Source organism: Westerdykella ornata (assembly GCF_010094085.1).
Source record: "Westerdykella ornata strain CBS 379.55 unplaced genomic scaffold EI97scaffold_23, whole genome shotgun sequence".
Taxonomy (NCBI): Eukaryota; Fungi; Ascomycota; class Dothideomycetes; order Pleosporales; family Sporormiaceae; genus Westerdykella; species Westerdykella ornata.
In genome coordinates this window covers 2,320-27,492 of record NW_022986873.1, presented here as the reverse complement: position 1 = coordinate 27,492, position 25,173 = coordinate 2,320, and the positions used below count along the sequence as shown (strand labels likewise).

General features: G+C 51.3%; 9 protein-coding genes across 9 annotated transcripts; 6 read left to right on the top strand and 3 right to left on the bottom strand.

The window, feature by feature from the left end:
• Positions 1–101: 101 nt before the first annotated feature.
• Positions 102–1,159, top strand: EI97DRAFT_479474 (ribosomal protein L18e; the record flags this gene model as incomplete). Its single annotated transcript, XM_033802007.1, has 6 exons — positions 102–144; positions 249–311; positions 364–432; positions 488–567; positions 618–651; positions 699–1,159. Coding segments are annotated over 6 exons (567 nt in total), but the record flags the coding sequence as incomplete, so codon positions are not given.
• A 216-nt stretch (positions 1,160–1,375) lies between these two features.
• EI97DRAFT_435532 (phosphoribosylaminoimidazole carboxylase) lies at positions 1,376–3,182 on the top strand. The gene has a single exon (XM_033798883.1). It carries the CDS (start codon positions 1,412–1,414, stop codon positions 3,113–3,115), a length of 1,704 nt encoding a protein of 567 aa, XP_033651424.1. The 5' UTR covers positions 1,376–1,411; the 3' UTR covers positions 3,116–3,182.
• Positions 3,183–8,461: 5,279 nt separating this feature from the next.
• EI97DRAFT_451955 (MAP kinase) lies at positions 8,462–9,694 on the top strand (the record flags this gene model as incomplete). Its single annotated transcript, XM_033800388.1, has 4 exons — positions 8,462–8,571; positions 8,628–8,823; positions 8,877–9,258; positions 9,309–9,694. 4 exons carry the CDS (start codon positions 8,462–8,464, stop codon positions 9,692–9,694), a joined length of 1,074 nt encoding a protein of 357 aa, XP_033651423.1.
• A 216-nt stretch (positions 9,695–9,910) lies between these two features.
• EI97DRAFT_403059 (mitochondrial FAD-linked sulfhydryl oxidase-like protein ERV1) lies at positions 9,911–10,851 on the bottom strand. The gene is made up of 2 exons (XM_033796495.1): positions 10,714–10,851; positions 9,911–10,652 (listed from the first exon to the last, which is right to left on the bottom strand). The coding sequence occupies exons 1-2, from the start codon at positions 10,812–10,814 to the stop codon at positions 10,190–10,192; spliced, it is 564 nt and encodes a 187-aa protein (XP_033651422.1). The 5' UTR covers positions 10,815–10,851; the 3' UTR covers positions 9,911–10,189.
• A 1,166-nt stretch (positions 10,852–12,017) lies between these two features.
• EI97DRAFT_137671 (uncharacterized protein) lies at positions 12,018–12,824 on the top strand. Its single transcript, XM_033793176.1, has one exon. The coding sequence runs from the start codon at positions 12,177–12,179 to the stop codon at positions 12,705–12,707; it is 531 nt and encodes a 176-aa protein (XP_033651421.1). The 5' UTR covers positions 12,018–12,176; the 3' UTR covers positions 12,708–12,824.
• Positions 12,825–13,033: 209 nt separating this feature from the next.
• Positions 13,034–14,187, bottom strand: EI97DRAFT_435528 (uncharacterized protein). Its single transcript, XM_033798882.1, has 4 exons — positions 14,151–14,187; positions 13,975–14,081; positions 13,786–13,897; positions 13,034–13,490 (listed from the first exon to the last, which is right to left on the bottom strand). Exons 2-4 carry the CDS (start codon positions 14,044–14,046, stop codon positions 13,297–13,299), a joined length of 378 nt encoding a protein of 125 aa, XP_033651420.1. The 5' UTR covers positions 14,047–14,081; positions 14,151–14,187; the 3' UTR covers positions 13,034–13,296.
• Positions 14,188–14,277: 90 nt separating this feature from the next.
• On the top strand, positions 14,278–15,624 carry EI97DRAFT_137550 (uncharacterized protein). The gene has a single exon (XM_033793175.1). The coding sequence runs from the start codon at positions 14,384–14,386 to the stop codon at positions 15,536–15,538; it is 1,155 nt and encodes a 384-aa protein (XP_033651419.1). The 5' UTR covers positions 14,278–14,383; the 3' UTR covers positions 15,539–15,624.
• An 86-nt stretch (positions 15,625–15,710) lies between these two features.
• On the bottom strand, positions 15,711–16,837 carry EI97DRAFT_444442 (uncharacterized protein; the record flags this gene model as incomplete). The annotated part of the gene is made up of 3 exons (XM_033799903.1): positions 15,711–16,319; positions 16,496–16,626; positions 16,690–16,837. The coding sequence occupies 3 exons, from the start codon at positions 16,835–16,837 to the stop codon at positions 15,711–15,713; spliced, it is 888 nt and encodes a 295-aa protein (XP_033651418.1).
• A 2,366-nt stretch (positions 16,838–19,203) lies between these two features.
• EI97DRAFT_451952 (uncharacterized protein) lies at positions 19,204–21,453 on the top strand (the record flags this gene model as incomplete). The annotated part of the gene is made up of 2 exons (XM_033800387.1): positions 19,204–21,170; positions 21,225–21,453. 2 exons carry the CDS (start codon positions 19,204–19,206, stop codon positions 21,451–21,453), a joined length of 2,196 nt encoding a protein of 731 aa, XP_033651417.1.
• Positions 21,454–25,173: the final 3,720 nt, after the last annotated feature.

Below are 25,173 nucleotides of genomic sequence, written 5' to 3'. Positions count from 1 at the left end.
TATTTTCCGTGGAAATCTCAATCGCTCGCGACGTCTTTACGATATACTCTGATCCCGCATTCGACATTCTCAGCGAGCGTTCGCTAATATCTATTTCCTAGGGTATCGATCTGAAGAGGCATCATGTTCGAGACGGGCACCGCAGTATGTGATTTCCCCGTCGAGTCGGCGCAGAAATGCGCTGGCGCCCAGCTGTCCTTAAGGACGCAGCATGATTTCCTAGACTGCGGGTATTGATCGTAACGCAGGGGTCCCGAAGAGCGAGAACCCTTATGTTAGGCTGCTTGTGAGGCTCTACAAGTTCCTGGCTCGTGAGTGCAACTCATCCGATTGACCTCGATCCTCGCTGACGGCAATGGCCAGGCCGCACCGATGCCCCCTTCAACAAGACCGTTCTTCGCAGGCTCATGATGTCCAAGATCAACCGCCCTCGTAAGAGACCCCCACGCGCCATTCTCGCACATAGGCCAGACTAACCGTTGAATAGCGGTCAGCCTGTCCAAGATCGTCTTGACGGTTGCCAATAAGCACACTGCGGAGGCTCACAAGGACAAGACCATTGTCATCGTACGAATTCCCGGTTCAGTTGAGGGTGGACTCATCTAACATCAGACCAGGTCGGCACCGTCACTGACGACAACCGTCTTCTGGGTTCGTGATTTTCAATTCCAGGCCAAGGCAGCACTGACATGCGGTAGAAATCCCCAAGCTTTCCGTCGCGGCCCTCCGCTTCACCTCTTCCGCCCGCGCTCGCATTGTTGCTGCCGGTGGTGAGGCTCTGACCATCGACGAGCTCGCCCTCCGCGCCCCGACCGGTGCCAACACCCTCCTCCTCCGTGGCCCCAAGAACTCCCGCGAGGCCGTCAAGCACTTCGGTTTCGGTCCCCACAAGAACAAGAAGCCCTACGTGCAGAGCAAGGGTCGCAAGTTCGAGCGTGCTCGTGGCCGCAGACGATCCCGCGGTTTCAAGGTGTAAGCGACTGTGGAGAATGGAATGGTTTCTTCATTTCGGCGTGGGCATGGTCGGCTGGGTTCAAACAAGGCGTGAATCATGTCTGGGAAGGGCTCTTAGTGAGGTCAAAAAAATGATAGTCAATGTCCATCATACAGTGAAGCGCACAATGAGCACTTCAACTGGAACATACCATTTACAACCTTGCTCGTTTCCAAATCGTGATGTACAAGCTTTGCAAATACCCTTTGTGCCGCGCATTGAGAGAGGACGATTGGGTTGTTAACTGAAGTGTAATTCGGCCAGCCTCTCTCAAAGGCCGCCAGACTATAATTTTTTGTGATTTTGCCGCGCCAGCCAACCAGCGATCTGTATCAAATATCCCTGCAACAAAACGTCAAACCAGTGAGCTCCATACAGCAACTTCTCTCTGCCCCTCCGCTACCACACACCACCTCTATGGCAGACAAAAGGAAAGTAGGCCTGCTGGGCGGTGGCCAGCTGGGTCGTATGCTTATTGAGGCCGCGAATCGGCTCAACATTCAAGTGAATGTGCTGGACGTAGAAGGCGCACCCGCCAAGCAAGTCTCCTCGCACGACGGTCACATCGCGGGATCTTTCAAAGACGCAGCTGCAGTGAAGAGACTGGCACAAGCAAGCGATGTAGTAACTGTGGAGATTGAGCATGTAGATACGCACATGCTGGAAAATGTATCCGGAGAGGTCACGGTCGAACCCAGCTGGCGGACGCTGCGCATCATCAAGGACAAATTTGCGCAGAAGCAGCACCTCAAGAGCCACGGGGTTGCGGTTGCCGAGAGTGTGGATTTGGAGGGCAAAGGAATGGAGGGTCTGAAAGAGGTGGGAACGGAGTTCGGGTATCCGTATATGCTGAAGAGCAAAACGGAGGCGTACGATGGACGGGGCAACTTTGTCGTCCGGAGCGCTGGGCAGGTCGAGGCGGCGTACAAGGCACTGGGGGACCGGCCGCTGTATGCGGAACGCTGGGCGGATTTCCGGATGGAGCTTGCGGTCATGGTGGTCAAGACGAAGGATGGAGTGCTTACGTTCCCGACCGTCGAGACTGTGCACGAGGACAGTATCTGCAAACTTACGTATGCGCCGCCGCGCCACGTGAAGAAGGAGACGGCAAAGAGAGCGCAGGAGCTGGCGAGAAAAGCAATTGGGGCGTTCGAGGGGAAGGGCGTCTTCGGCGTGGAGATGTTTCTGCTCAAGGATGGGAGTCTGTTGGTCAACGAAATTGCGCCGCGGCCGCACAATTCGGGTCACTACACCATCGAGGCGTGTCCCATCTCGCAGTATGAAGCCCACCTGCGAGCGATTCTGGATCTCCCCCTCCCGGAGGCGGGACTAAGACTCAGAGAACCTGCCATCATGCTCAACATCCTAGGAGGCAACACACCGGACTCGCACATCAAGGTCGCCAACAAGGCCCTCGAATTCCCCAATGCGTCCACACACCTCTACGGCAAAGGTGAAGCCCGACCAGGCCGTAAGATGGGCCACATCACTGTCACGGCGCCCACTCTCGCCGCCGCTGAAAAGGAAATCCAACCCCTCATCGACCTCGTCGACGACATGAAGGGCAAAGCCCTGGGGCCCAACGAAGCTCCACGCAAAGAAGATCCCCTCGTAGCCGTCATCATGGGATCAGACTCTGACCTCCCCGTCCTCCGACCCGGTCTTGAAATCCTCGAGAAGCTACGGATCCCCTTCACCGTGCGCATCACCTCGGCGCACCGCACGCCAGATTGGCTCCGCGAATTCTCCAAGAGCGCCGAAGAAACCACCATTAAAGTTATCATCGGTGCGGCCGGTGGCGCGGCCCATCTCCCTGGGATGTGCGCGTCCTGGACCACGCTGCCGGTTATCGGTGTCCCCGTCAAGGCGACGCATCTCGATGGCGTGGACAGCTTGTACTCGATGACGCAGATGCCGAGGGGCGAGCCTGTCGCTACTGTGGGGATCAATAATAGTACGAATGCGGCGCTGTTGGCTGTGAGGATCCTGGGCGCAGCGGATGAGGATGTGAGGGAGAGGCTGGCGGAGTGGATGAAGGGGAACGAGAGAGAGGTGCTGAGGAAGGATAGGCAGTTGCTGGAGGATGGGTATGCAGTTTATCTGAAGGGGATGGAGAAGTAGGGTAGACGGGGCATTCAAAAAATGCGGGGGACTCTTTTGTTTGTAGAAAATGTTTCAAACCTGCTCATGTTCTGTCAATCCACGCGTGACATCCATCAGCTGACACCAGGCATGTATAAAAGGCTTCCTCATCTTCCTTCGTCGCTCGTCTCTTTCTTTCCCCTACTTGTACTGTTCACCTTTGTATTCTGACCCAAATCTACCAATCGTCTCCTGTTACATGTTTGGGTTTTCGAGAAAAAAAAAAAAAGAAAAGAAAGAAAGCCGGAGATCATGTTATGTTCAGCCTCATTCACCTCCCATTTTTGGCGAAAGGAATCTTTCCATGAATTCCGGATTTCGAAATTCAAAATTCAAATTCCATGGATCCCGGATTGCGCCAGTAAACCAAGCTCTTCATGGAGATAATGACGATTCCGTATCACCTCCAGAATGTCCCTTACAATCCTGTAAACTGGACCTTATTGTAATATTGTCTTCTTTCTGTCCACTGAGGACAACCACATGCTTGGGGCATATCTCTCAGATACCGAACAAGTTTGAACATCATATCAACGATGTCTTTCTGTCATGTTCTGTTCTCCCGGAAGCACATATCAAAGGGATTAATTAATGTCTTCCTCCCAGGAAAGACTTGAAAGGGAAAATCAGAGGAACCGGAAACGTCATGGAGGGAATGCTGTTTATGCGTTTAGAATCCATATTTCTCTGACAGGATCCACCGAAAATCAAACTGTCAGGGTTCTCAAGTTATGTCCCCAAGACGACAAGCTGATAAAAGCTATTCGAATGTCTCTGCATCTCTCCTTCGGCGAGCTCGTTGAAAACATGAGTGCGAATGGAGGCATGTAAGTGCTTTCTGAAGTAGGCAGTGCAGCTCAAACACAAAGAGCGGACAACTAGACTCATGAAGAAGCACCGTTCCCTCAAGAACTCCAGTACGGCTCAACTATGTCGACACCTCTCGTTTCTTCCTCTGGCGACATTCCTTGTCTGAAACCTAGATTGACCGGACTAAAGATCAGAGCAAAATTGGAAATGTCGGTCCAGCGGTTACTTGGGGATTGACACATTTCCGAAATCGCACATACACGATTTATGAACAACGCACCTGTCCCTCGGGGACTGCTCACTGAATATCAAGCACGGTTCCTAAGCGCCATGTGTGGGGCGTCGGTGTTTCCCCGAAAATTTAAAACTCTACGATGTTACAATATGTGTGGATTTAAAGCTAGATTGTGAACGTCTTCCAAACACATTCATGGAATCGTGCGGATCGAAAAACATACAGAGAGGTTGGATGATGGCGTTTGTTCTTCTCAAAGATTTGGTTTTCTCGACCTCAAGAACGGTATACCGCAATTCCATGCCGTTTCCATTCTGCTGTCTTTGGTATTCGAACAGGACGAGCATCATGGATATAAGGACGCGCGTGTCGCTTTCCCTTGTAGTGAACCTACAACCATAAACAAGAATCTTGAATGTGCTCGAACACCGAAACTCAAATCTACTGGAGATATATCACATGTTCGATTCCATTCGGAGTTTAACAACGATATCTTCCCGGTTACCGGTTCATGGACTTCCTTTTGTAAGCCTGAAAAATTTTATGTCGGGCAGTCATGACGGTTGGTCGGAACTTTGCGTAGGGATAGAGGATGGTCAGGTATGGCCCATGGCCCGCCATTGCCAGCTTAAAAACCTAATCGAGCGAAGAAACACTGATGGTCTTTGGGAAAAGCCACGCTGGTGAGACCTTCGTATACACGACAAGAACACAAAGAAACAAAATGTTCTTTTCTCTCGGGCCATGTTGTTTATCATAGTTGGAGCCTCGCTAGGACGATTCCATGTTTCTTCTAAAACTTTTCATGAGGCCAATGCAAATGGAATTAGTTGCGACTGTCAAGGCACCGTATCGGAGCGTCAGTACATGTCCTCTCCTAGGGTTCTTAGATCTTGTTCTGGACTTATTCGGCGCACACTCGACTGTCTACCCTAATGAGCTTCTTAAGATACCAAATTGGAAGGTATTCGATGTTCCTAAAGCGCTCGAAGAAAACCGTGATGGTTCCACCCTTGCTTGCTGGGAATCCGAAGAGGTCGTTGCTATGGAAAACGCGTTTTGAGTGCGCAAATACCGACAGCTCCGATTCAAGAAATGGAATATAGTTCCAGACACGACATGTCGTCCCGCCCTCTTCCCGCCTATCACTAAAAACAGGACTCGTAACATTATGTTGTTACGGAGAAAGCAAGTTAGTGACGATCGAAAAAATGCTAAGGGGAGACAATGGAGAATTTCGAAAATCAAATCTCACGATTACCTATTGGGAGTGGAGGTATCAGCATTAAAAGGGTCAACGGCAGTGCCTTCTCAGTGTTTTTCTGACAGCCGAAATTATGAATGTTCAGCAGCATCTCTATGTGGAACGGACAATTTCAAATCTACACATTTATTGGCTCTACAAGTCCTGACATATTATACCCAAACACAAGAACAAAGGTCATGTTAAGGCTTCCTTCGCATAATTGAGTATACAATCTCCTCCATTGGTTGAGGGCGCTCATACTTTTGCTCTCCACATACCTAGTTTTCTGAGCGCCCTTCTATGATGGAGTTTGCTCTTTCCGCTCCTGGATAACGAGAAATTTGCACATCGTTCCCCATATGACGGCATTCTTACGAAACTCACTTCGCCGACCTAACGACTTCAACATGTCTTTTCCGCGTCCTCTCAAGAATGAACGCTTCCAATGTTCTATGGACTCGGTGCCATCTCTTATCTTCCTCGCTCCTGACAAACGACACATCAGCACATAAACATGGCAAGAACTGGTGAGAAAAAAGTTCCCGAAAGAACGTTACCACCGTGCCCAATACTCAAGCACACGGCGCGATTTTTTGGTGTGGCGCTATGAAGCCGAAAAGCAGTGCTGTCGTCCCTCATGCAGGACCAGGACAGTTTCTGGGCCACATATTTCCCGAGGTGAACAGAAACCATTTGACTTGAATACCGATCACTGGTTGCATGTCTGCACTTCTACTTTTCTTGCTATCTTGTCATAATCGCTCAATATCCACTGCATTCGGGTGAAAAGCGACCTAACAAGAAGACATGCTGCTTGTCTAAATTCCAAGATCCACTTTATCGGAAAGACGTAGAACCATGGATGTTTGGTGTTGAAGCGGGAATCAATCTTGTTATGTTCGACTTTAAACGAAGGTCTCAAAGGTGAATGGAAGTCATTGGAGGTCTCGAGGAGCGAAGGATTAAGTGGCCATTTGACCGGTTTTATGCAAGCTGGAGGAGTTGAAAGACCTGACAAACTCGGCGCAGTGCGGTATGGGTCTGATTCAGAAAAGCTGTGGAAGTACTCGATGGAGGAGCGGAACTTTTGCGTGGAAGCTACATGGATATGTTCTCTTGCGTAGAGGATCACACGTGGGGTTGATGAGGTCTATTATCAAATATTCTAGATCACATCTTCCGAAGTACACAAGCAGATAGCCTCCACAGTGTGTAGTTGACCAAAAGACCACTTGAACGAGAATACCTATGTACAGGATGAACCGTCATGTGCATGCCAGACGATGGGTTGGGCTACGCTACCCTAGGGTAGTCTGCGAATTGCTAGGTATCTAGGTAAGAGCAGAATGCTTGGACCGTCTGCCACTTGGTGTACTTCATCAGAATCGAGATGAATGTGACTCGTCATCCTCGATCTGCGTGTTTTGATGCTAGGGATTGATTATCATAGACAACCACAGAGAGCATTAACACGGACAATAAGCCTGCACAACAGGTATTAGGGCATGTACTCAGATGGTACCACGGTGAAGCTTTTGAGTACGGAAACGGTCGGCTCGAGCGCGGCGGGCTTCTGGAAGGTCTCAGATTCTTCCATCCTAAACGCTAGGGTCTTGATCGACAGGGGACAGGCATGAACATGGCGGTTTCGGCGCCTAGTGGCATCAGGAGGCACAGCATCATTGCTGAAGATGGATGACGGCTGGATGGCAAAGATGAAAGGTTGGCCATGTCACACGGCGAGGGTGTTAAGGAATGTCGGGTGATAGTATAGCCGCATTATTCCTGATAATGTTGAGGGGTTTCTAGGTAAGCCTCCGGTACCAGCTATGTATGAATAGACTCAGAGGTCAGACTAAGGAGAAGTCTGCGAGCTCCCATGGTTTCAGATAGGACCCTATGATGCTTGGCCTCACTGAGGAGAACTTGCTTTTGCTTTGCGGCGTGGTGACAACAGGTGGGTGGCAATGAAGCTCGGAGATGGAGGTGAGACATGAGGAGACGGAACGGTGGAGACAGTGCTGAAAAGGCAAAGGTGCCTTGGGAGGAGCAAAGAGAGCATGTCTGGATGGTGAATGGGTTGGTGGGCCCCTGGAGGCGTCTGACATGCGAGGAGAGTCACACCAATCAACCTTAGCTCACGCGTCCGGCGGCTAGTGCAGCTTTGGAAGAGGGGAGACCTGGACTCTTGTTGGGATGAGCGTTTTGCTGTCCAGCACCACGATATATCAGCGCTGCCCTGAGACCACTTTGCCAAAAAGCCCCCCTTTTTGGAGCTTCGTTCTGTTCCTCTGCACCGTCCGTCTCCTGCGTTGAAGAGCATCCGCATCCTCGACGCCATCCCACATTCAGCTTAGCGCCGCGGCACCCAAAATCGCGCCCGGACGACCCCACATCAGTTGTCCACCCCATCCCTCCCTCCTCACCCAGAAACTCACACCTCACACCCCCCCACTCGCAGGAATATCTCGAGCGCGTTGATCCTCACCCTTCGACACACCTTCGCTCACTGCTCTTTCGCTCGTTGCGCCCCTTGGTTGCCTAATCCTCGCCTTACCGTCGAATAACTTCACCGGGGATCCCCCGCCGCTCTAGCCGTTCCGGCTGCTTTCGACAGCGCCGCTCTACTCAGGGAGGGCAACGTTCGAGCGCCACAGGGAGTTATTTTTGTCAGTTGGTGACGATTGTCTAGCTGTCTTTATAGCGAAGGTGCGTTCGGGTTTCTTTTCAGGCTGCATACAATGCGAGTGTACAATGGTAGAACCGCTTGTTTCCGCTGCAGCTTTCCCCTTACGTCTTTGCGGCTCCATTAGAGCAGCCTTTGTTGCGTGAAGTTGATTTTTCGGACCTGTCTTCAATTTCCCAAGTTTGGAGGCCTCAATGTCACTAACAGCAATAGGGTGATCGCTATTCAACACCTCTTCTCTCGTTTATCCACCTCCCGCGTCTGTCCTTCGTAGACAACGGAACGGCGTGCGGCTCTCTCCACCTCGGATAACGCGCAACCGCGCTCATAACACCCCAGAGTCCCAACATGTCTCGCGCACCTGCGGCAAGCGGAAGCTCCAGAAGGATCTCCTTCAACGTCTCCGAGCAGTACGACATCCAGGATGTGGTAGGCGAGGGTGCGTATGGCGTTGTTTGGTAAGGGAGCACCTTGAGGATACTTTCTTTCAGTTGGGTACTAATAGTTATTGTAGTTCCGCTCTGCACAAGCCCTCGGGTCAAAAGGTCGCCATCAAGAAGATCACACCCTTCGATCACTCCATGTTCTGTCTGAGGACTCTCCGTGAAATGAAGCTCCTCAGGTACTTCAATCACGAAAACATCATCTCCATCCTCGACATCCAGAAACCCCGCAACTATGAGACATTCACAGAGGTCTATCTGATTCAAGTACGTGTATGATTCAAATGCAGATTGGGGGTCAGCGCTAATACCAGTTACAGGAGCTGATGGAAACGGACATGCATCGCGTCATTCGTACCCAAGAGCTCTCCGACGACCATTGCCAGTATTTCATCTATCAGACTTTACGTGCTCTTAAGGCCATGCACTCTGCAAACGTCCTGCATCGCGACTTGAAGCCCTCCAATCTCCTACTAAACGCCAACTGCGATCTCAAAGTGTGCGACTTTGGTCTTGCGCGATCAGCAGCTTCCACTGAGGATAACTCGGGATTCATGACCGAATACGTCGCAACCCGCTGGTACAGGGCCCCCGAGATTATGCTTACGTTCAAGGAGTACACCAAGGCAATCGATGTTTGGAGTGTGGGCTGCATCCTGGCCGAGATGCTTAGTGGCAAACCACTGTTCCCAGGAAAGGACTGTAAGTGTTTCATGAACCAAGCCACTGACCCCTGCTGACTCGACATATAGACCACCATCAACTGACATTGATCCTGGATGTCCTTGGCACACCGACGATGGAGGACTACTACGGTATCAAGTCTAGGCGTGCACGAGAGTACATTCGCTCCCTGCCTTTCAAGAAGAAGATTCCTTGGAAGGCCATGTTCCCAAGGACCTCTGACCTCGCCCTGGACCTTCTGGAGAAGCTGCTTGCCTTCAACCCCATGAAGCGCATCACTGTCGAGGAGGCACTAAAGCACCCATATCTCGAGCCATACCATGACCCTGATGATGAGCCTACGGCTGATCCCATCCCCGAGGAATTCTTCGATTTTGACAAGAACAAGGACAACCTGACAAAGGAACAGTTGAAGCGTAAGTCTATAACAGCAGTTATGTTACGGAAATGCTGACGTGTCAAAAGTTCTTATTTACCAGGAGATCATGCGATGAGTGATTTGTTTGATGATTGAATGCGATTGCAGCGTCATAGCAGCATCTGCGGTGATTCGTGCAGCTGGTCTGAGCACACGGTGATACCCACTCCATAATCTGCACGGTCGATTTTCTGCTGCAAGGTGGATGCACACGTTCGCGTCTACTTGATTTGAGAAAACGTTGCATAGTCTGGCAACAGGAATAGTTACAATACCATCTCCTAGTTGATAGACAATCCGCCTTCATTGCAGACTTGTTTTTCGTTCCGTCAACTAGACACATAACTCTTGACCCTGGCTCCTGAGGCCACATTCAGATGTTTTGGCTCGAAAAACTGGGAGTGGTATTCCTAACGCCGCTCTATATGCTGCATTATAACGCCCAAGTCTAATGCTCGCTCTGTGCTTGTACCCCATTCGCTATACACGGTATTCATACAGCCCTCCGGCACCGTCGCAGTGGTATTCCTCCTAGGCTCGGTCGCACCGTCCATCCTTCCAGCCGGTCCGCCACCGCTCCTCCCAAAGGGTACAGTCAAACTCCTTCTTCCCCAGCCTGACGTTGACGTGGTTGTGGGCTTCACACATCCACCTCCCAAACTCGTCTCGACTGCTCACGCGCGGCGCATTCCGCTCGTCCTGCATCCACTGCTGGAAGTCCTTTGCGCAGTACCAGCAGGGGTATAGCTTTGCGAATATTCCCATGAATGTTTTGGTCTCGGATTGCAGCTGCGGCGAAGGTTTCTCAGGATACGTGGCGGTTATGGAGTGCAGAAGGGTCCAGGACGCACGGCCAAGCTCCTCGACATCCGGCGGGCAATCCGATGGTGTAGACGCAACGGCCTGCGCGGCAGCCGGTGCGGTTGTTGCGACACCTCCTTTCATCAAGGACGACCAGGCTTTGAATGCGGCGCCGGACGAGCACGAACGACAGCTATGAGTGGAGCGACGTTAGTACCTGAGCTGTGACGCCATCGCGCGGGAAGCCTACTTACGGCTTGCCGTCCGGACCTAGTACGACGCCCGGTGGGAGTTTCGCCGGCTTCTTCTCCTCTGGCGGTACGTCTGCCTTCGTTTCTATCGTTCCTGTCGCCATCTTATGTGGATCATCCTGAGTGCTGCGGTTTGGAGACATGGTGGATTTACAAGCAATTGATCGGTTAATCCTCGGCAAGCGGTGGACCCTGCAGCGGGAAAGTTCGGGCCTCGATTCGGCGTTAGCGTTTATGAAATCCACTACATCCATCAGACGTCCTTCGACCTCAACCTTCGCTTTGGTGAAATGAACATTCCGATTGCCGCAATCACGCTGGGTGCTGTCAGTTCAGAGACCTCGAAGAATACTCTTCTTTGTACTTGCTCTTAGCCGCAAGGCACACAATTGAAAGACGATGAGGAAGAGCCTGGGATGATGAATGTTAGATTTGATCCCTCAAGTCGTTATCCACCACCGTGATGCTGTGGCCCTAAGCCAATTCGATTAGGTGTGTATAGAATCCGTGGAGAACTCAACATATTGCTGCGTATATGTTGTTAATAGTTCATGTAGAATTCGACAGTCCTACGATCTATTGCCGTCATCCTCCCCATGGCTCCCAGCAAGGCCTGTATTCAAGCTGCTCGCATGGTCGCCCTTCCGATTGCAAAGGACTGGCATCTTCAATGGCCCTCGACCTCATGGCTGTACTCTCCGTTGTTCTCCTTACCATAAGGCATTCTGGAACATCTATGGCCATCTACTGTGCGTGGAACTTCATTCCTGTTTGTTGACATCGGCGTTGCCGGAGATGTGCTCTCTTCGGTTTCTAGCGTCTTCTAAGCCGAGCTGGGACTGCTTGGGCTCACCATTGATGGCGTAGAGCTGATCCTATGGATGAGCGGATTTGTATGCGGCAGTTATAACAACTGCATGCCGTGGATGGGAAGAAGTTTGCGAGCTAAATCGTTGTTGCGACCAGAAGTGCACACCAACCCCCCTCCGCCGAAGCCCACGGACTTGCGCTTGGGGTGGGCTACACTAGCCGGCCTAATCGGTTCAGACAACCTGCGTTCGAGTACATCAGTGTTTTGGACGTCATCCACAAAGCCAATGTCATTCGCAGACGTATATCACTACGCAATGAAGAGATGGACGGGCTAGGATTGGCAAATACTCCCTGACGTCGTTCGTGGTTTTGCAATATCTGCGTGTGACTCGGGCTCTGGCTTTCACTGCCAAGGCGAGGTTGCGCTCGATGCTTCCACGACGAATACAAACGCACGTACATTTTCGCCTCGCCTGGGTCACCTTCGGGCTCCACCGTCCTTTGCGCTTGCCGACGTTGCTACAAACTCCGCTTTACCACGCCTACGCGCTTCGTTTGTCAAGTCGCATTCAGAGCAACTCTCTGCAGTCTCGTAATAAGGGTCCCTCCGTCTTCCCGAGCGTCACAATTACTCACCTCCTCTCTACAGCAACATGTCAGTCACCGAAACGATCACTGCGCTCTCCCCCATCGCCGAGAAGCCCAATGCCCCGCACACGACGCCCGTCAATGAGGGTAGCTTGCACGATAAGCCAGACCTTAGCGCTGTCAACAACGCGCTTGCACCAATCCAGGAAGACCTAAACGAAGCCGCCGAGGAAGCAATGTACCCAACTGTTCCAGCGCCCACGCCCGTCACTTTCTCTCCGGCGCCTAGCGTGGTTCTTCGTGGGCGGCAGCGTTCCCGTGGCTTAAGCATCCTCAACGAGCGTCTTGCCCATTTCGCCGACAATGGACCGACTACGAGCAAGGGAGGTGTTAGAGAAGGCAATGTTTGGGCTGAAGAAGTCATGGAGTATGTGGAACAGGCTCTCAAGCGTCTGAGGCAGTTGGCCGAGGACGAGAAGGACGTTTCTGGTGGTGCGAAGAAGGCTTCCATCATTTTCAAGGAGAGGCTGGAGGAGGCCTTGGCTACGGCTGAGTTGGGATTCGAGGTCAAGGTCCACGAGGCTTCGGAAGTCTAGGAAACTGGTTGCCTTTGGTATGGTTTGAAAACAAGGCTCTCTGGTGACTGTTTTCGGAAAAGGTATGGAGGGACGAGATGGCAGAAGCATAGACATCTGGGTCGATAGCAGGCTTCTTAATGTAATGAGTGTCAAACCAGCACTCTTCCGCTAGATGCGATCTAGGAACGCTTAAGGATATGCATAGGGACCCTTCGCGTTCTTATAAAGGGAATAGGAACAAGGGCGCTTTTTCATGGCTTTTTCATGGCACAATCAAAAGGCTTCGGTCCCGCTATGAGAACGGGTACAGAGAGTTCGCAGGTTTTACATTCTAAGATTATGCACCTAACGGAATCGAGGGAAATCTGTACTTGGCTTTGCATAGAGTCGGTCGAACAGCTGCACGGCTCACATTTCCGAGCCCAGTTCAGCATCTTGCTGTGTATGGGCACCCACACGACAGAAGCCAGCACTGCAGCTTGACACAAAAAAAATCTCGTTCCCGTCCTGGGCGGTCCTCCCTCAAGACAGAACCACACCGCTGCGAGCTGACGTGTCGACCTTAGATTTTTCCTCTTCACACACTCCTCTCCCCAACACAAGCTATCTACAGACCTCCCTTCAACCCCAAACCCTGCAGAATCCCAACAATCGCGAGCGTGATGCCCGTGCCGCGGTCTCCGGCACCGTAGTACTTTGCTCCTGCGCCGAAGAGGAGGGTGGTGAGGAGGGTGGCGATGGCTTTGTCGAGGGGGTCGACGAGGCCGATGGGGGAGTGGGACCATTTTAGGTTTAGGAGGGCTGGGGAGGATGTTAGTGTGGAGAGGGAAGGGGGGAATTTGATATCTCGAAAGTGGTACACAGGGTGTTAAAGGATAGATCAGAGGGAAGACGGGGACGAATGGTTGTTTAGAGGGAGTTTGGGATATGTACTGGAGAGGAGGCGGGCTTTAACGGGCGATGTACACCAATCATAATGGACTGAAGTCACAAGGCAGTGAAATGAACGTATCGTAACGAGATATCAAAGACATAAGGAGAAGAAATATGGTCTTGTCAGGGACCCGAAGTGTGCAAAGAGCTTGAGATGACATACCAGCAATGACAAAGAAGACGCTGCCTTCATACCAGCCGACCTTCACAGTCGTACGGAGAAGTGCGGGAATCTGTTTCAGAGACGGTTCCTTGAATTGCTCCAGGCCTTTCGCCTGTACGGCAAGGCAGAGAGATTAACATTTGGATTCTATATCTTCATATGATAGACGATCGAGCTTTGGTGACGTACAGTGTGTCCCAAGCTAAGAAGGCCATGGGCAATGGCCGTGGTGAGGAAGAGGCGGTTGGTTCCGGCGGACATGGTGCTACAGTACGGAGTATATGCACTGGAGTAACCTTAAAGAGTACAAGTAAGATCTCCTGCAAGATCACTTGGATTATATATTGCCTCCGTTGTGTACTTACATATACTAATCAATCCCAAGTCAACCCTTCATCGTGTTGTTCTGACACGCTGCCGAGGTTGACAAAGACTGGATAAGCGTCTCGGAGGGCCCAAGCACTAACATCCCTGCTCCGAACTCTTGGCCGACTTTTGTAAGAGAATTATTTTGAAATCCGTCTCCCATCGCATACAAGCGCACTTCTACTTCTACGACGCTGTACCGGACTAATAGTCCACCTGAAACGCCCTCGAAATGGCAGTCGACAATTCCCTCTCCGCACTTTTAACTACCCTTACAGAATCCATCACCTCTGCGATCCAAGCGCTTCCCGCGGCCGACACCATCCTCCCACCCAAGGACGGCATATCCCTCCTCGATGTGAAGAACGAGCTACTCCTCTCCTACCTCCAAAATCTTGTCTTCCTTATCTTACTCAAGCTACGCTCGCGCTCCGGAAAGTCACACCCTACGTCGGCGGAAACCAATGGCACGATCGATGAAACCGTCGCAAATGGCGACAGAAAGAGCGAAAGCCTCGACCGCGAAGTCATCAAGAAGCTCGCCGAACTCCGATTATACATTGAAAAGGGCATTTGGCCGCTCGAGAACCGACTGAAATATCAAATCGACAAGATCCTCCGCACGGCAGAGACAAGCGAGCGCAAACCCACCGTCCAGGCTGAGCGACCGCGTCTTCCGAAGACGAAGAAGATCATGAATCCCGTTGAATCGGACATCACTAGCGACGATGGCTCCGCTGCTGAGAACGGCTTTGGAAGAGCAGACGATGCAGAGGACTTGGATACCACCTCCTTCGGACCCAACCGGGCCGCCTTTGTGCGCTCCAAACCCAGCGCCGCCGACGAATCCCGCGCATCTGCCTCCACTAAAGACGGCATCTATCGCCCACCGCGCATCACGCCCATGGCTATGCCTACCACCACGGCGAGAGAAGAAAGGCAGGCGCGGCATGCAGCCAAATCCGCCACACTCGACGAATTCGTCGCTACCGAGCTCTCCGCCGCGCCAATGGCCGAACCGTCTATTGGAAGCACCATAGTGCAAGGAGGTCGGCGCATGAAGTCCGACAAGGAGAGGCGCGAGGAGGCCGAGAGGAGAGAATACGAAGAAGCGAACTTTGTGCGGTTGCCTACGCAGGGGAAGAAGGATAAGGCGAAGAGTAGGGGCGGCAGGGACGGTGGTTGGGGTGGTGAAGAGTGGAGGGGTCTTGGAGCTGGGCTGGATCGGATTGAGAGGTTGACGCAGAAGAAGGGAGGTTCATCGAAGGGAGCAATGGGAATGCTGGAGAGGAGCAGAAAGAGGGGCAGGGATGTGGGAGACGGGGATAGGGGCAGTGGGGCGCAGATTGGGGCGGCATTTGAGAAGAGGAGGAGGTATAGGAGATGAGTGTGAGCAAGAAATGCTAAGATTGAGAGTTTAAGAATGTCTGTTTGGCCTGTGTGGGCATCCAAGCCGCCTCGGACATCCCGGACCCATTGAAAACATACTCGAAGCTATACCATTACTCGCCAGCCTTCGGACGCTCATCCTCTACGGCCTCAACACCACGTCCATCTCCCTATTTGTCCTTCTTGCTCTGCTTTTCCTCGCTATTCTCTTCATTCTCCTCATCCTTGGCCCCCTCCCCAGCGGCAGCCCTCTCCGCCTCAATTACCGGCAATAACCACGCCCCACCACTCAACGGATCTAAATCGCTATTCACAGCCGTCCCCGGATTTCCATACGGTCCCAACCCCTTCGCCGCTTCACTCTCCTCGCCAGCCAGCTTCTCTGCCTTCTCCTCTACCCATTCCGCGGCTCCTTGGACGGCAGAAACCACGCTCTCCGTTGCAGACTTGACGGTCTCTGCGGCGCTGGACGAGATGTCCTTGACGGTTGAGGCGGCGGAGGTGGCGGCCGCGGTGAGTGGGTTGGCTGGGGGTGTGGGGGACGTGGAAGGAGTCAAAGGTCGGAGTTCGGCTGTGACGGGGTCGGTGATGGTGTTGCTGAGAGTGGTATTGAGTGTTTTGTTGTTGCTCTGTTCCCAATGTCCGCTTCGGGACGATGAGGGAGGAGGCGTTGGTTGGGTAGACATTGGGACTTGACGGACAGTGAGCCTGAAGAAGATGGTGGTTTGTTCAAGTTCTGTGGTTATACCGCTTCGACGATTGTGGAGGTAGAGAAGTAGCTGTTTCTAGCAGCAAGCAGTGTGGAAGTCGGTTCTGTGTGGCCTGCTTGTCCTGTTCAATGTTGTGTGCGTGTGCTTCACTGCTCGCTGAACTGTTCATGAAATGGTTGGACAGTGGTATGATGCAATCGCCAGTGCCCAGGTGGCATGTTTGCTTGTTTGCTGGTTGTGACTACCTGCCAATAGCAAAGATTGTGTATTTGGCCCATTGTGGAATGTGCCATTGTCATTCGTTGCCCAGGTGTTGTAGAGGAAGGAACTCCTGTGTCGTGGTTGCCGTATTTGGCCAGCTTGGCTTCACCAAAATCTGTTCACCTCAAGCATGTTTGGACTTTCCCTGCAGCGAAAAGAATGGCCCATCCCACCGCACTACTGTGTCTTCTACTTCTTCTGCGATCAAAGTCCAAGGATGAGATACTCTCTGCATGGACCTCAGTGCCACCGATTTCCTTTGAGCGTGAAAGAGCTTCGACAATGTCCCGCCTAGGGGAGAACAACGGGATGGACTCCGCCGTCATGTGTGGAGATCACATTGTCGTCTTCTCCTGAAAGAGATATCTTTCGGTGTCCAGGGACATGATCTGGACCGAGAAATTGGTCCTTGGGGTTATTTCAGGTTCAGGACTCGCTGCTATGGCTGGCCATTGCTGCCACTGCCCAGAATCTCCTCGAATACGAATTGAACTATCAATCTAGCCGACCCCCTCCATTGTCGTCGCCTGCGCCGGCACTACATCTGCAATACCTGGTACAAGGCGTACCGGCAATCTCCACATTACGCTGTTCCCGGTAAGCCTTCATCTCCGAGCACTTGCATTACAAGGCCAGCATCTCACGCCCGTATGTAAACAGGCAGTCCTCTTCATCTGCGCTCCTCTCTGTTTGACACAGGTTCACAATCTTCCAATACACGAATATTGACACCGGATATCTACTGTCAAACTAGCACCCTCCAGCTACGCTTCATGACGAAGCATCAGGCTCTACCAAGCTGCATGCCTTTGCGAGGTTGCACGTCGTCGCTTCGGCGTGGTGATATTAAAGATCGCCAGTGTCTTATTAGGACATACCCGGAAACGGCGCTCGTAGAACCAATCTACTTGTTGAGCTTAGGGCTGATGGGAGACGCGTACCGCAATCCTGACTACGAAGTGCAAATCACAGAGCCCCAGGTACGGATTACACAGCACCTAAAACCTAAGGAATATTGTCAATGCCGCAATACTTGCCGAGGGAGAAGAAGCCAAGCGTATACGACACAGGCCACCTTCCCAGTAGAGTTTCCTACGCATATCTGTGGAGATGCTGAAGGATTGGCAAGCGTACGCAACTGTCAGCACGCCCTTTCTGCAGATCAGGCAACTGCAACGAACAGCACCAACTACTGTCATTTTCTGGTAGCGAGAAACTCTGTTCCTCGTATCGTACAACACGAGCACTCATGACCACACACCATAGCGCCACAGCGGAGCAACCAGCTCCATCCATGTCTGTGTGGCGCTTTTGTTGCGGTATCTCGATAGCCGCGTGATGTGACGTGCAGTGCAGCACAGCGCAATCCTTCTGGAAGCCTTCTCGAAAGGTAAACGAACAACAAAGGGTCGACGGTCACAAATATCAACCTCCTCCCTTGCAATATCCAATCTCGCCAGAGACACCTGCGACAAGCCTATGTCGCGGCATCAACCCAGGCGTGGGTGCTCTGCGGATATATCCCAGCAATGGCTGCACTTGACACCTTCTCGATGTCTTCCAGATGTCTTCGATGGCTTCCATGACCGGGGCAGAACTGCAGAAGGGAACAGTTGGGCAGCAAATTTTATAGCGCGCCGATGCATAGAAGGAGCATGTGGGCCTATGAGATCTCGGTGAGGACGACGAGGATATATGCAGAGACTTGGCATGCAATATACGAAGTGGAGGTGGTTGGTTACCGCTGCCAGCGAGGTCGGTGAGTGGTGGCCAGGGATGCATATGGGGGTTCCTGCAGGTCCAGCAGCAATAATGCAGTCCGCGTAAAAGTGCGAGTCGCTGGTTGCTAGAGAGGTGTCTCTCAGTCAGCAAATGAGACGTCGTGAGAGGTCCTCTTGGACCCTGTTGGCCTGCGAGGGAGAGGTCCACAAATAATGAAGGGTTGGCAAGGTACCTATCATGAATGACTATTAGGCGATGCGAGACTAACGGGGACCGTGCATTATCTACCTAGCAGGTATCCATGGACTTCAGTCTTGCACTCGTGGTGGCTGACCACCACCAGAAGGATGCCATACCAGCGCAGCATCCGCTCTGTGCGATGTGAACAGCCGCCAGTAGGTAGTTGCTGGGAGAAACGCAGAGGTTGATTATTCCCGGGGCACAGTCCGGTTGGCATTCGATTCCTGTTCCGGTCCGCCCCTGAGAGTCCAACCAACTCGTCCTTTCTCCAGTTGTCACTCAGCACCACTCAGGCTTCACTGTTCAGAGTTTGATTGCGCCCTAGCAGTCCCCCTGGCTTTGGTTCGTGGCGCTACACTTGGTCAGAGGTTGCTCCCCAGAATCCCCAGGTTACATGGTCCGCCGGGGCCCTGTCCCCCGCATCAGCAGCAGCTCCAGATGAAAGGCCTGCCATTTGGGTCTGGGGGACTGGGGGATGGGAGGGGGATGGGATGATGGGATGATGAGGGCCCTGGAGCGGAGGCGAGCCGCCACGGGACTGTCCAGACGATCCACGCCAGGCACAATATATCTCGTTGCTGCTCCGCTGCCGCTCCGGGTCCCTTGCTGAGAGACGTTTCTCTCCTTCCTGTCTTACCGCTGCAACATCGACTCGCCGGTCGTGCAGCCTGCAGTTGACAGTTGTGGGTAGCAAGTGGGATAGTCCGACAACGTCGCATTGCACCCAATCATGGCCGCCGTCACGCCTTCTCCAGACGTTAGTCCCGTGTCAGCCGCCACGACCAATGGCCATTTCCCGCGAGACTCATTCTGCCTTAACCTGAATACCTTACCCGATCAGAGCAATTTCGTCCTCAAGTCCTCGCTCAAGTCTCCTCACCTCCTCGAGTCTCCCGGCGGCTTCTACTCGTCCTCACCTGGTCTGAATGGTGCCTTCAAGAAGCGTCCGCGCAACATGTCGCAGTCTTCGGGTACAGATCGCGAGATGTCCACAGACACCACCCAACCCCAGACCAGCAATGGAACTGCTCCCACGAGTAATGGCACAAATGGTACCTCTGCCAACAGCAATCCGAGCACTGCTAGCAACACAAGCAACAGCAACACCAATAACGAGCCGAGGCCAACCACGAAGAAACGGCCCAGTACCGATACCATAGACTATCCCCGCCGCCGGGCAACCATTGCCTGCGAAATCTGCAGGTCGAGGAAATCTCGCTGCGATGGCTCTCGACCCAAGTGCAGGCTCTGCACCGAGCTAAACGCCGAGTGCATTTACCGCGAACCAGGCATCAAGCTCGATGCCGGTGACAAGCTGATTCTTGAGCACCTGAACCGCATCGAAGGACTCCTCCAGACGAATCTCGCAAACGGCTTCAACCTGTCGACTCACTCACCTGCTGCCAGCAATTCCACGAGCGATGACTTTCTGGCTCGAAGTACGGGCGGCATGGCCGCTTTGGGAATGATTCCACCAATCAACGGCATCGGAACGTGGAATAGCACCCCTTCCAACATCTCCACCATGCCCAAGACGCATACGACTGCTGCGTTGCATTTGCTACAATCTCCCATGATCCGGGAGCTGGTTTCCCGTCCGTACGATCCAAAAGTCCTGCTCCAGCTCGAGATGAGCCGCGAACCCCTAAGGCTTGGCACTTCCCTCGGCCTGGACCTGTCCAACACGGGGACATATGTGCGGGCATTCTTTGAAGGAGTCAACGTTTTCTATGCCATTGTAAACCCGTATACCTGGAACAGCTACTACCAGATTGCCCTGTCCCGCGGCTTTCGCGAAGGGCCGGAGAGCTGTATTGTGCTTCTGGTGTTGGCTTTGGGGCATGCGTCAAGCACTGGGACCATCTCACAACAACCGCGAGATAAAGAGCCTCCCGGCCTGGCATACTTTGCACATGCGTGGGCACTCCTGCCCAGTCTGATGACGACCAACAACATGCTTTCAGCACAATGCCAAATCCTAGCCGCTGCTTACCTGATCTACCTTGTTCGACCAGTGGAAGCGTGGAACATCCTCTCGGGTGCAAGCATGAAGCTGCAACTCCTTCTCATGGCCCCGGGACGAGTATCTCCTGCTGAAGAAGAGCTTAGCAAACGTGTCTATTGGAACGCTGTCATGATTGAAAGCGACCTTCTCGCCGAGCTCGATCTCCCCCATTCGGGTATTGAGCAGTATGAAGAGACCTTCACCCTCCCTACGGGCTTTGAGGACATTGGCGCCGACCCATCCATAGGGAGAGACGAGTTGTGGTACTTTCTCGCCGAGATAGCACTCCGTCGTCTCCTCAATCGCGTCAGCTCTATGCTCTACATTCGAAAGTCACCTTTCTCCAATTCCCCAGCTGCTGCCTCCATCGCCCAACTCGACCCCCTTGTTATCGAACTCGACTACCAGCTCAACCAATGGTATGCGGGATTACCACCCGCCATGCAATTTCCCCTCGACAGAGTCCCGCTGCAGAACCCAGTCCAGACGGTGTTGAGGCTGCGATACTTTGCCTGCCGCACCATCATCTTCAGGCCGTACATCTTGCTCGTGCTGCAAGACGAGAGTCTCGCAATGGATCAGGGCGTACAGGAGAATTGCCATAGGTGTCTTGAGGCTTGTATCAGGCAGTTGGAGTACATCACAGCACATCATGCGGGCCATTTGCCTTATCTCTTCCAGGGCGCTTTATCGTAAGTTGTGCAGCTGCATTCTCTATAGGCTTTATTTCCTAACGTCTTATACAGAATCATCTCCCAGACACTCCTCGTCATGGGCGCAACCATGTCTGCTTCGCTCTCCGCTCTGCTCCCTCCACCTGCTACTATGGACGACATCATCACGAACGTGATTCACGAAATTGAGCGGCTTGCGCATCTATGCCCCAGTATCCGACTTTCTGCAGAGTTGATCCGCGAGGCTGAGGGAAAGAGGCAGATGTGGCTGAGGACCGCCGGGCTGAAGTTTGAGCCGTAGGCAAGCAGTCTGAAATGAGGAGAAGGGAATCACGATGTTTGCAGAGCTGGACTGACTTCACTGTCGTACGAAAAGCCCTCCCCTAACCCGGTCCGCAAGAGAGCATTTCGAGGGTGCATACAGCAAAGCCACCGGCAAGACTAGAAGGAAACCGGGCGACGCCTGAATCAGAGGCGCCACAGGCAAGCGCTTTCGATCAATCCTATGCCGAACACCAATTCTGTCAGTGGGAGCCAAGTGCATCCCAGGAACGATGACTGGAATGACAAAGAGAAATGTATTCCGGTTCTCAGGACGAGCGGGACCCACTTCACAGCCCCAGACCTGGGATATCTCCCGCTGTGGAGAAAGGAGAGCTTCGATTCGAGGGTCGCCTAAGCCGTCGACTAGGGCGAAGCGGTGTCCGCGAGTTGTACTGTGTATGCAATGATGACCCACCGGCTATAATGATGCAAGGGGTTCGGAAGTTTATGAGGAGTCGGAATGTGGGTGGATGAAAGGAGAGAACTGTGCACAAAGGGTGTTTCTGGTATTACGGCTGATAACCCAGGGAAGCGCAAGGTCGCATGCCCAGGTCTTATGAGTGAATGCACGTGGATGTCACGTGCGGCGCGGCTTATACCCATTTTCGTATATCTCTATAGGCATTTATTCTGGGTGCATTTTGGATATCCAGATTACGGTCGAAATGTACAATATTATGACAAGACGATGCATCAATACAAGACCTTATGAAGTCCAGACATAGCAATCCGTAGCTGGAAGTCACGCCTACCAATTGCAGCTGCAGCTCGACGAGTGCACTTGGAAGGATACACTCGGATGAGGGTCAGGGTGCGACAAAAGTCCGAACAGCCTGCAGCACCGCATGATCAGAATACATGCAGGGCTGGCGCATCGTTGACGAGGATGGAAAGTAACATGCATACATACCGTGATACTCACAGGAGAGCGTCTACTGGAGTACTGGGTAGGGTAGTATGTCTGAGAGGGTATATTGTGGCGCAGATATGGAGAAGCAAGACAATTTCGACCCATAGGCAGACTGTGGAGACAATTCTCGCAAGTCCCTACCCCACGCTCATATTCTCTTATTACAAATTCCCCAGCCCCAGGAGAGCGGTGGTGAATGTGCGTCATAACCATCATGGTCATATCAAGAGTGATAAACCCGATGCATGCGGCCGCATTCATTGTACAGGCGTGTACGAAGTACATATACGTTATTGGGGACGGTGATAGTACAGGCTGATATAGGGTTAAGTGTGGTAATATGGAAGCGGGGTTTGAGTGGCCTATCAGAGTGAGGTTGGTGACGGTGGGGGAGCTGGGAGGAGGGGGTACTGTGTACGTCCGAATGGAGGGGACGGAGGCGCTTTGGGAGGTTGGCGATTATTGCTAGGACGGGCGATGGTGGTGTGGTGTATCATTCCCAGTGCTCGAGGAACTAGGGTTGGACGAGGGTGCTTGTGATGTAAGAATGTTAGATGTGTGTCCTCGGGCATGGAGAGACTGTCGTCTAATCAGGAACTACACCTAATGAAGCAGCCTAGTGTCGCACACGCACATGTGCAAGCCAATCTAAGTCTTTGAGAACTTGAAGAGCACGACGATGGCGCAGTAGAGCGCATGCATATATATAGATAACTCGTACCAATCCTCCTCCTCCTCCTGTTGTCATCTTCCCTCGAGCACTTTTGTAGGCTCAAAGCCTAATACAAAAATTGTCAAGTACCACAAAATGTTGGCCTATGAGAGGTCGCGTCCTCCTATAATATTGACGAAAAGGTGCGAGACAAGAATGTTTTGACTCTTTCCACTGGCACGTATTGCGGAGCTGATGGATATTATTATCACTGCGAGAAAGTATTGCGCGCTTTTCACACGAAAATCTTGAATGTTCTGATTTGGAGGACAGCTACTGTGGGCTGGAAAATGTGATGGGCAGATGGGTATATAAACATGAAGGGTTCCCTTACCCGCGCCACGCACCTCCTCGCTTACGCTCGGAGGTGCTACCGAGCTGTCAGATTTGATGGTATCTGAAGATGTCACGGTGACAGAAAGATTGATTGAAGATGGGTTGACTGATTGTATTCAGGTATGTGCTTGTGTGGGTGAGGCTGGGGCCTGACACCGGTTTTGATGTTCCTTCTCTGGGCACCAAGGCTGTGCAGGGCACTAGCCACTGCAGAATCACTAGCCACATGTCCTCAGACAGTACCGGTACAGACAGTTTCTCCCAGTCCTCCTCTTCAGTCCCAGATGGGATGATGGGATATCCATAAACTGGCTTACCATCTGACACGAGCTCAACACAAATTACCAAGCTTAACACAAATTTTGCTAAGATTACCCTCCTATACATTATTTTTAACCCTAAATTGCAATAGAGAATTATTTAGAGCATAAAAAAAGGATTTAGATCACCTTAAAGTATATATCTGTTAAAACAAGCTACAATCTAGCTAGTGTTGTGTGCCTGTTTAATATAGACTATTACTAGCTCTACTAATGCGTTAAGGGCGCTAATTTACAAAATACATGCCTACCTACAAACTAGCAATTAAATAATACTTAGTTAAAGGCTCTTAAGCTTTATATTAAATACCTAGATAAGATTAGCTAGCCTCTACTAATTTCTATATAGGAGGCGGCAGCAAAATTAATCTGCTAGTTAACTACTCTGCTAGGCATTACCCTACATCTACTTAGCTAGGATTTCTTTAAGCAGTATCTATGCTGTAACCTATACGTTAAAAAGATATGGTAGAAACTAGTAGAAAAGGACAAAGTATACATATAAGATACTATAATTATTAAACTCTAATTTAACATAGTTAAGAAGCTTATATACGACTATAGTATCTGCTACTATAATGTCTAGAATTTTAATAAAACTAGCTTTAGAATTAGTATAGGTAGCAGACAAGATATAGTAACTCTGCAGGCATTTTAGATCTATTAATCTCTATTAGAAACTAATAGAGATTTTGTCTCTATAGTAGAGGCAATTAGCATAGATAGAGCTACTATCCTGCTGCTCTGCATCCTTAAAGGATTAGTTATCTAGTACTCTTATATGTTAGAGGCATTAAATCTAGACCTAAATATGCTCTTTAGAGTTATAGAAAGTAGCTATTTAAATAATTAGATTGCTATTAACTATCTATATTATTTCTACAAGTACTCCTCCTTCTAGTAGCAGAGCAAGTAGCAGCTTCTAATCTTTAATAGCTACAGCTCCCATCTTATATATAACTTTATCTTCCTAGCCTAGAGCTTGTTTATTATCCTATATGCTATTCTTCCTTATATATTATATATTCTCTAGCCTTGCAACGTTGCAATCTTTTAGCTATACAAGTACTATAATAAGAAACATGTAGAGCTTGTAGTCTACTAGAGTTATAAGGACTATAACTGTACTAAATTTCTCTATGCAATTAGGGACTTCTACAGAGAAACTTTTAAGCTAAAAACTATATAATCTGCATTTAAAAGATCTAGAATTTAGCCTGCTAACAGGGCTGTAGTCCTATCTTAGTTTGCTAACCTATATATCCAGCTAAAGACTCTTGTCAGATGGTAAGCCAGTTTATGGATATCCCATCTGGGACTAGAGAGAAGGACTGGGAGAAGATGTCTATACCAGTACTGACTGAGGATAGTGGCTAGTGAGTCTGCAGTGGCTAGTGATTCTGCAGTGGCTAGTGCCCT

Bases quoted from the DNA above. Each gene is read 5' to 3' on its own strand.
- EI97DRAFT_137671 (XM_033793176.1), top strand. From the start codon at position 12,177: ATGTCAGTCACCGAAACGATCACTGCGCTCTCCCCCATCGCCGAGAAG.
- EI97DRAFT_435532 (XM_033798883.1), top strand. From the start codon at position 1,412: ATGGCAGACAAAAGGAAAGTAGGCCTGCTGGGCGGTGGCCAGCTGGGT.
- EI97DRAFT_403059 (XM_033796495.1), bottom strand. From the start codon at position 10,814: ATGGCGACAGGAACGATAGAAACGAAGGCAGACGTACCGCCAGAGGAG. The intron at 10,653-10,713 runs GTAAGTAGGCTT...CTCCACTCATAG, and splicing joins CTAGGTCCGGACGGCAAGCC to CTGTCGTTCGTGCTCGTCCG.
- EI97DRAFT_435528 (XM_033798882.1), bottom strand. From the start codon at position 14,046: ATGTCCGCCGGAACCAACCGCCTCTTCCTCACCACGGCCATTGCCCAT. The intron at 13,898-13,974 runs GTACGTCACCAA...CTTGCCGTACAG, and splicing joins TTCTTAGCTTGGGACACACT to GCGAAAGGCCTGGAGCAATT. The intron at 13,491-13,785 runs GTATGTCATCTC...CATCCTCCCCAG, and splicing joins CGTCTTCTTTGTCATTGCTG to CCCTCCTAAACCTAAAATGG.
- EI97DRAFT_137550 (XM_033793175.1), top strand. From the start codon at position 14,384: ATGGCAGTCGACAATTCCCTCTCCGCACTTTTAACTACCCTTACAGAA.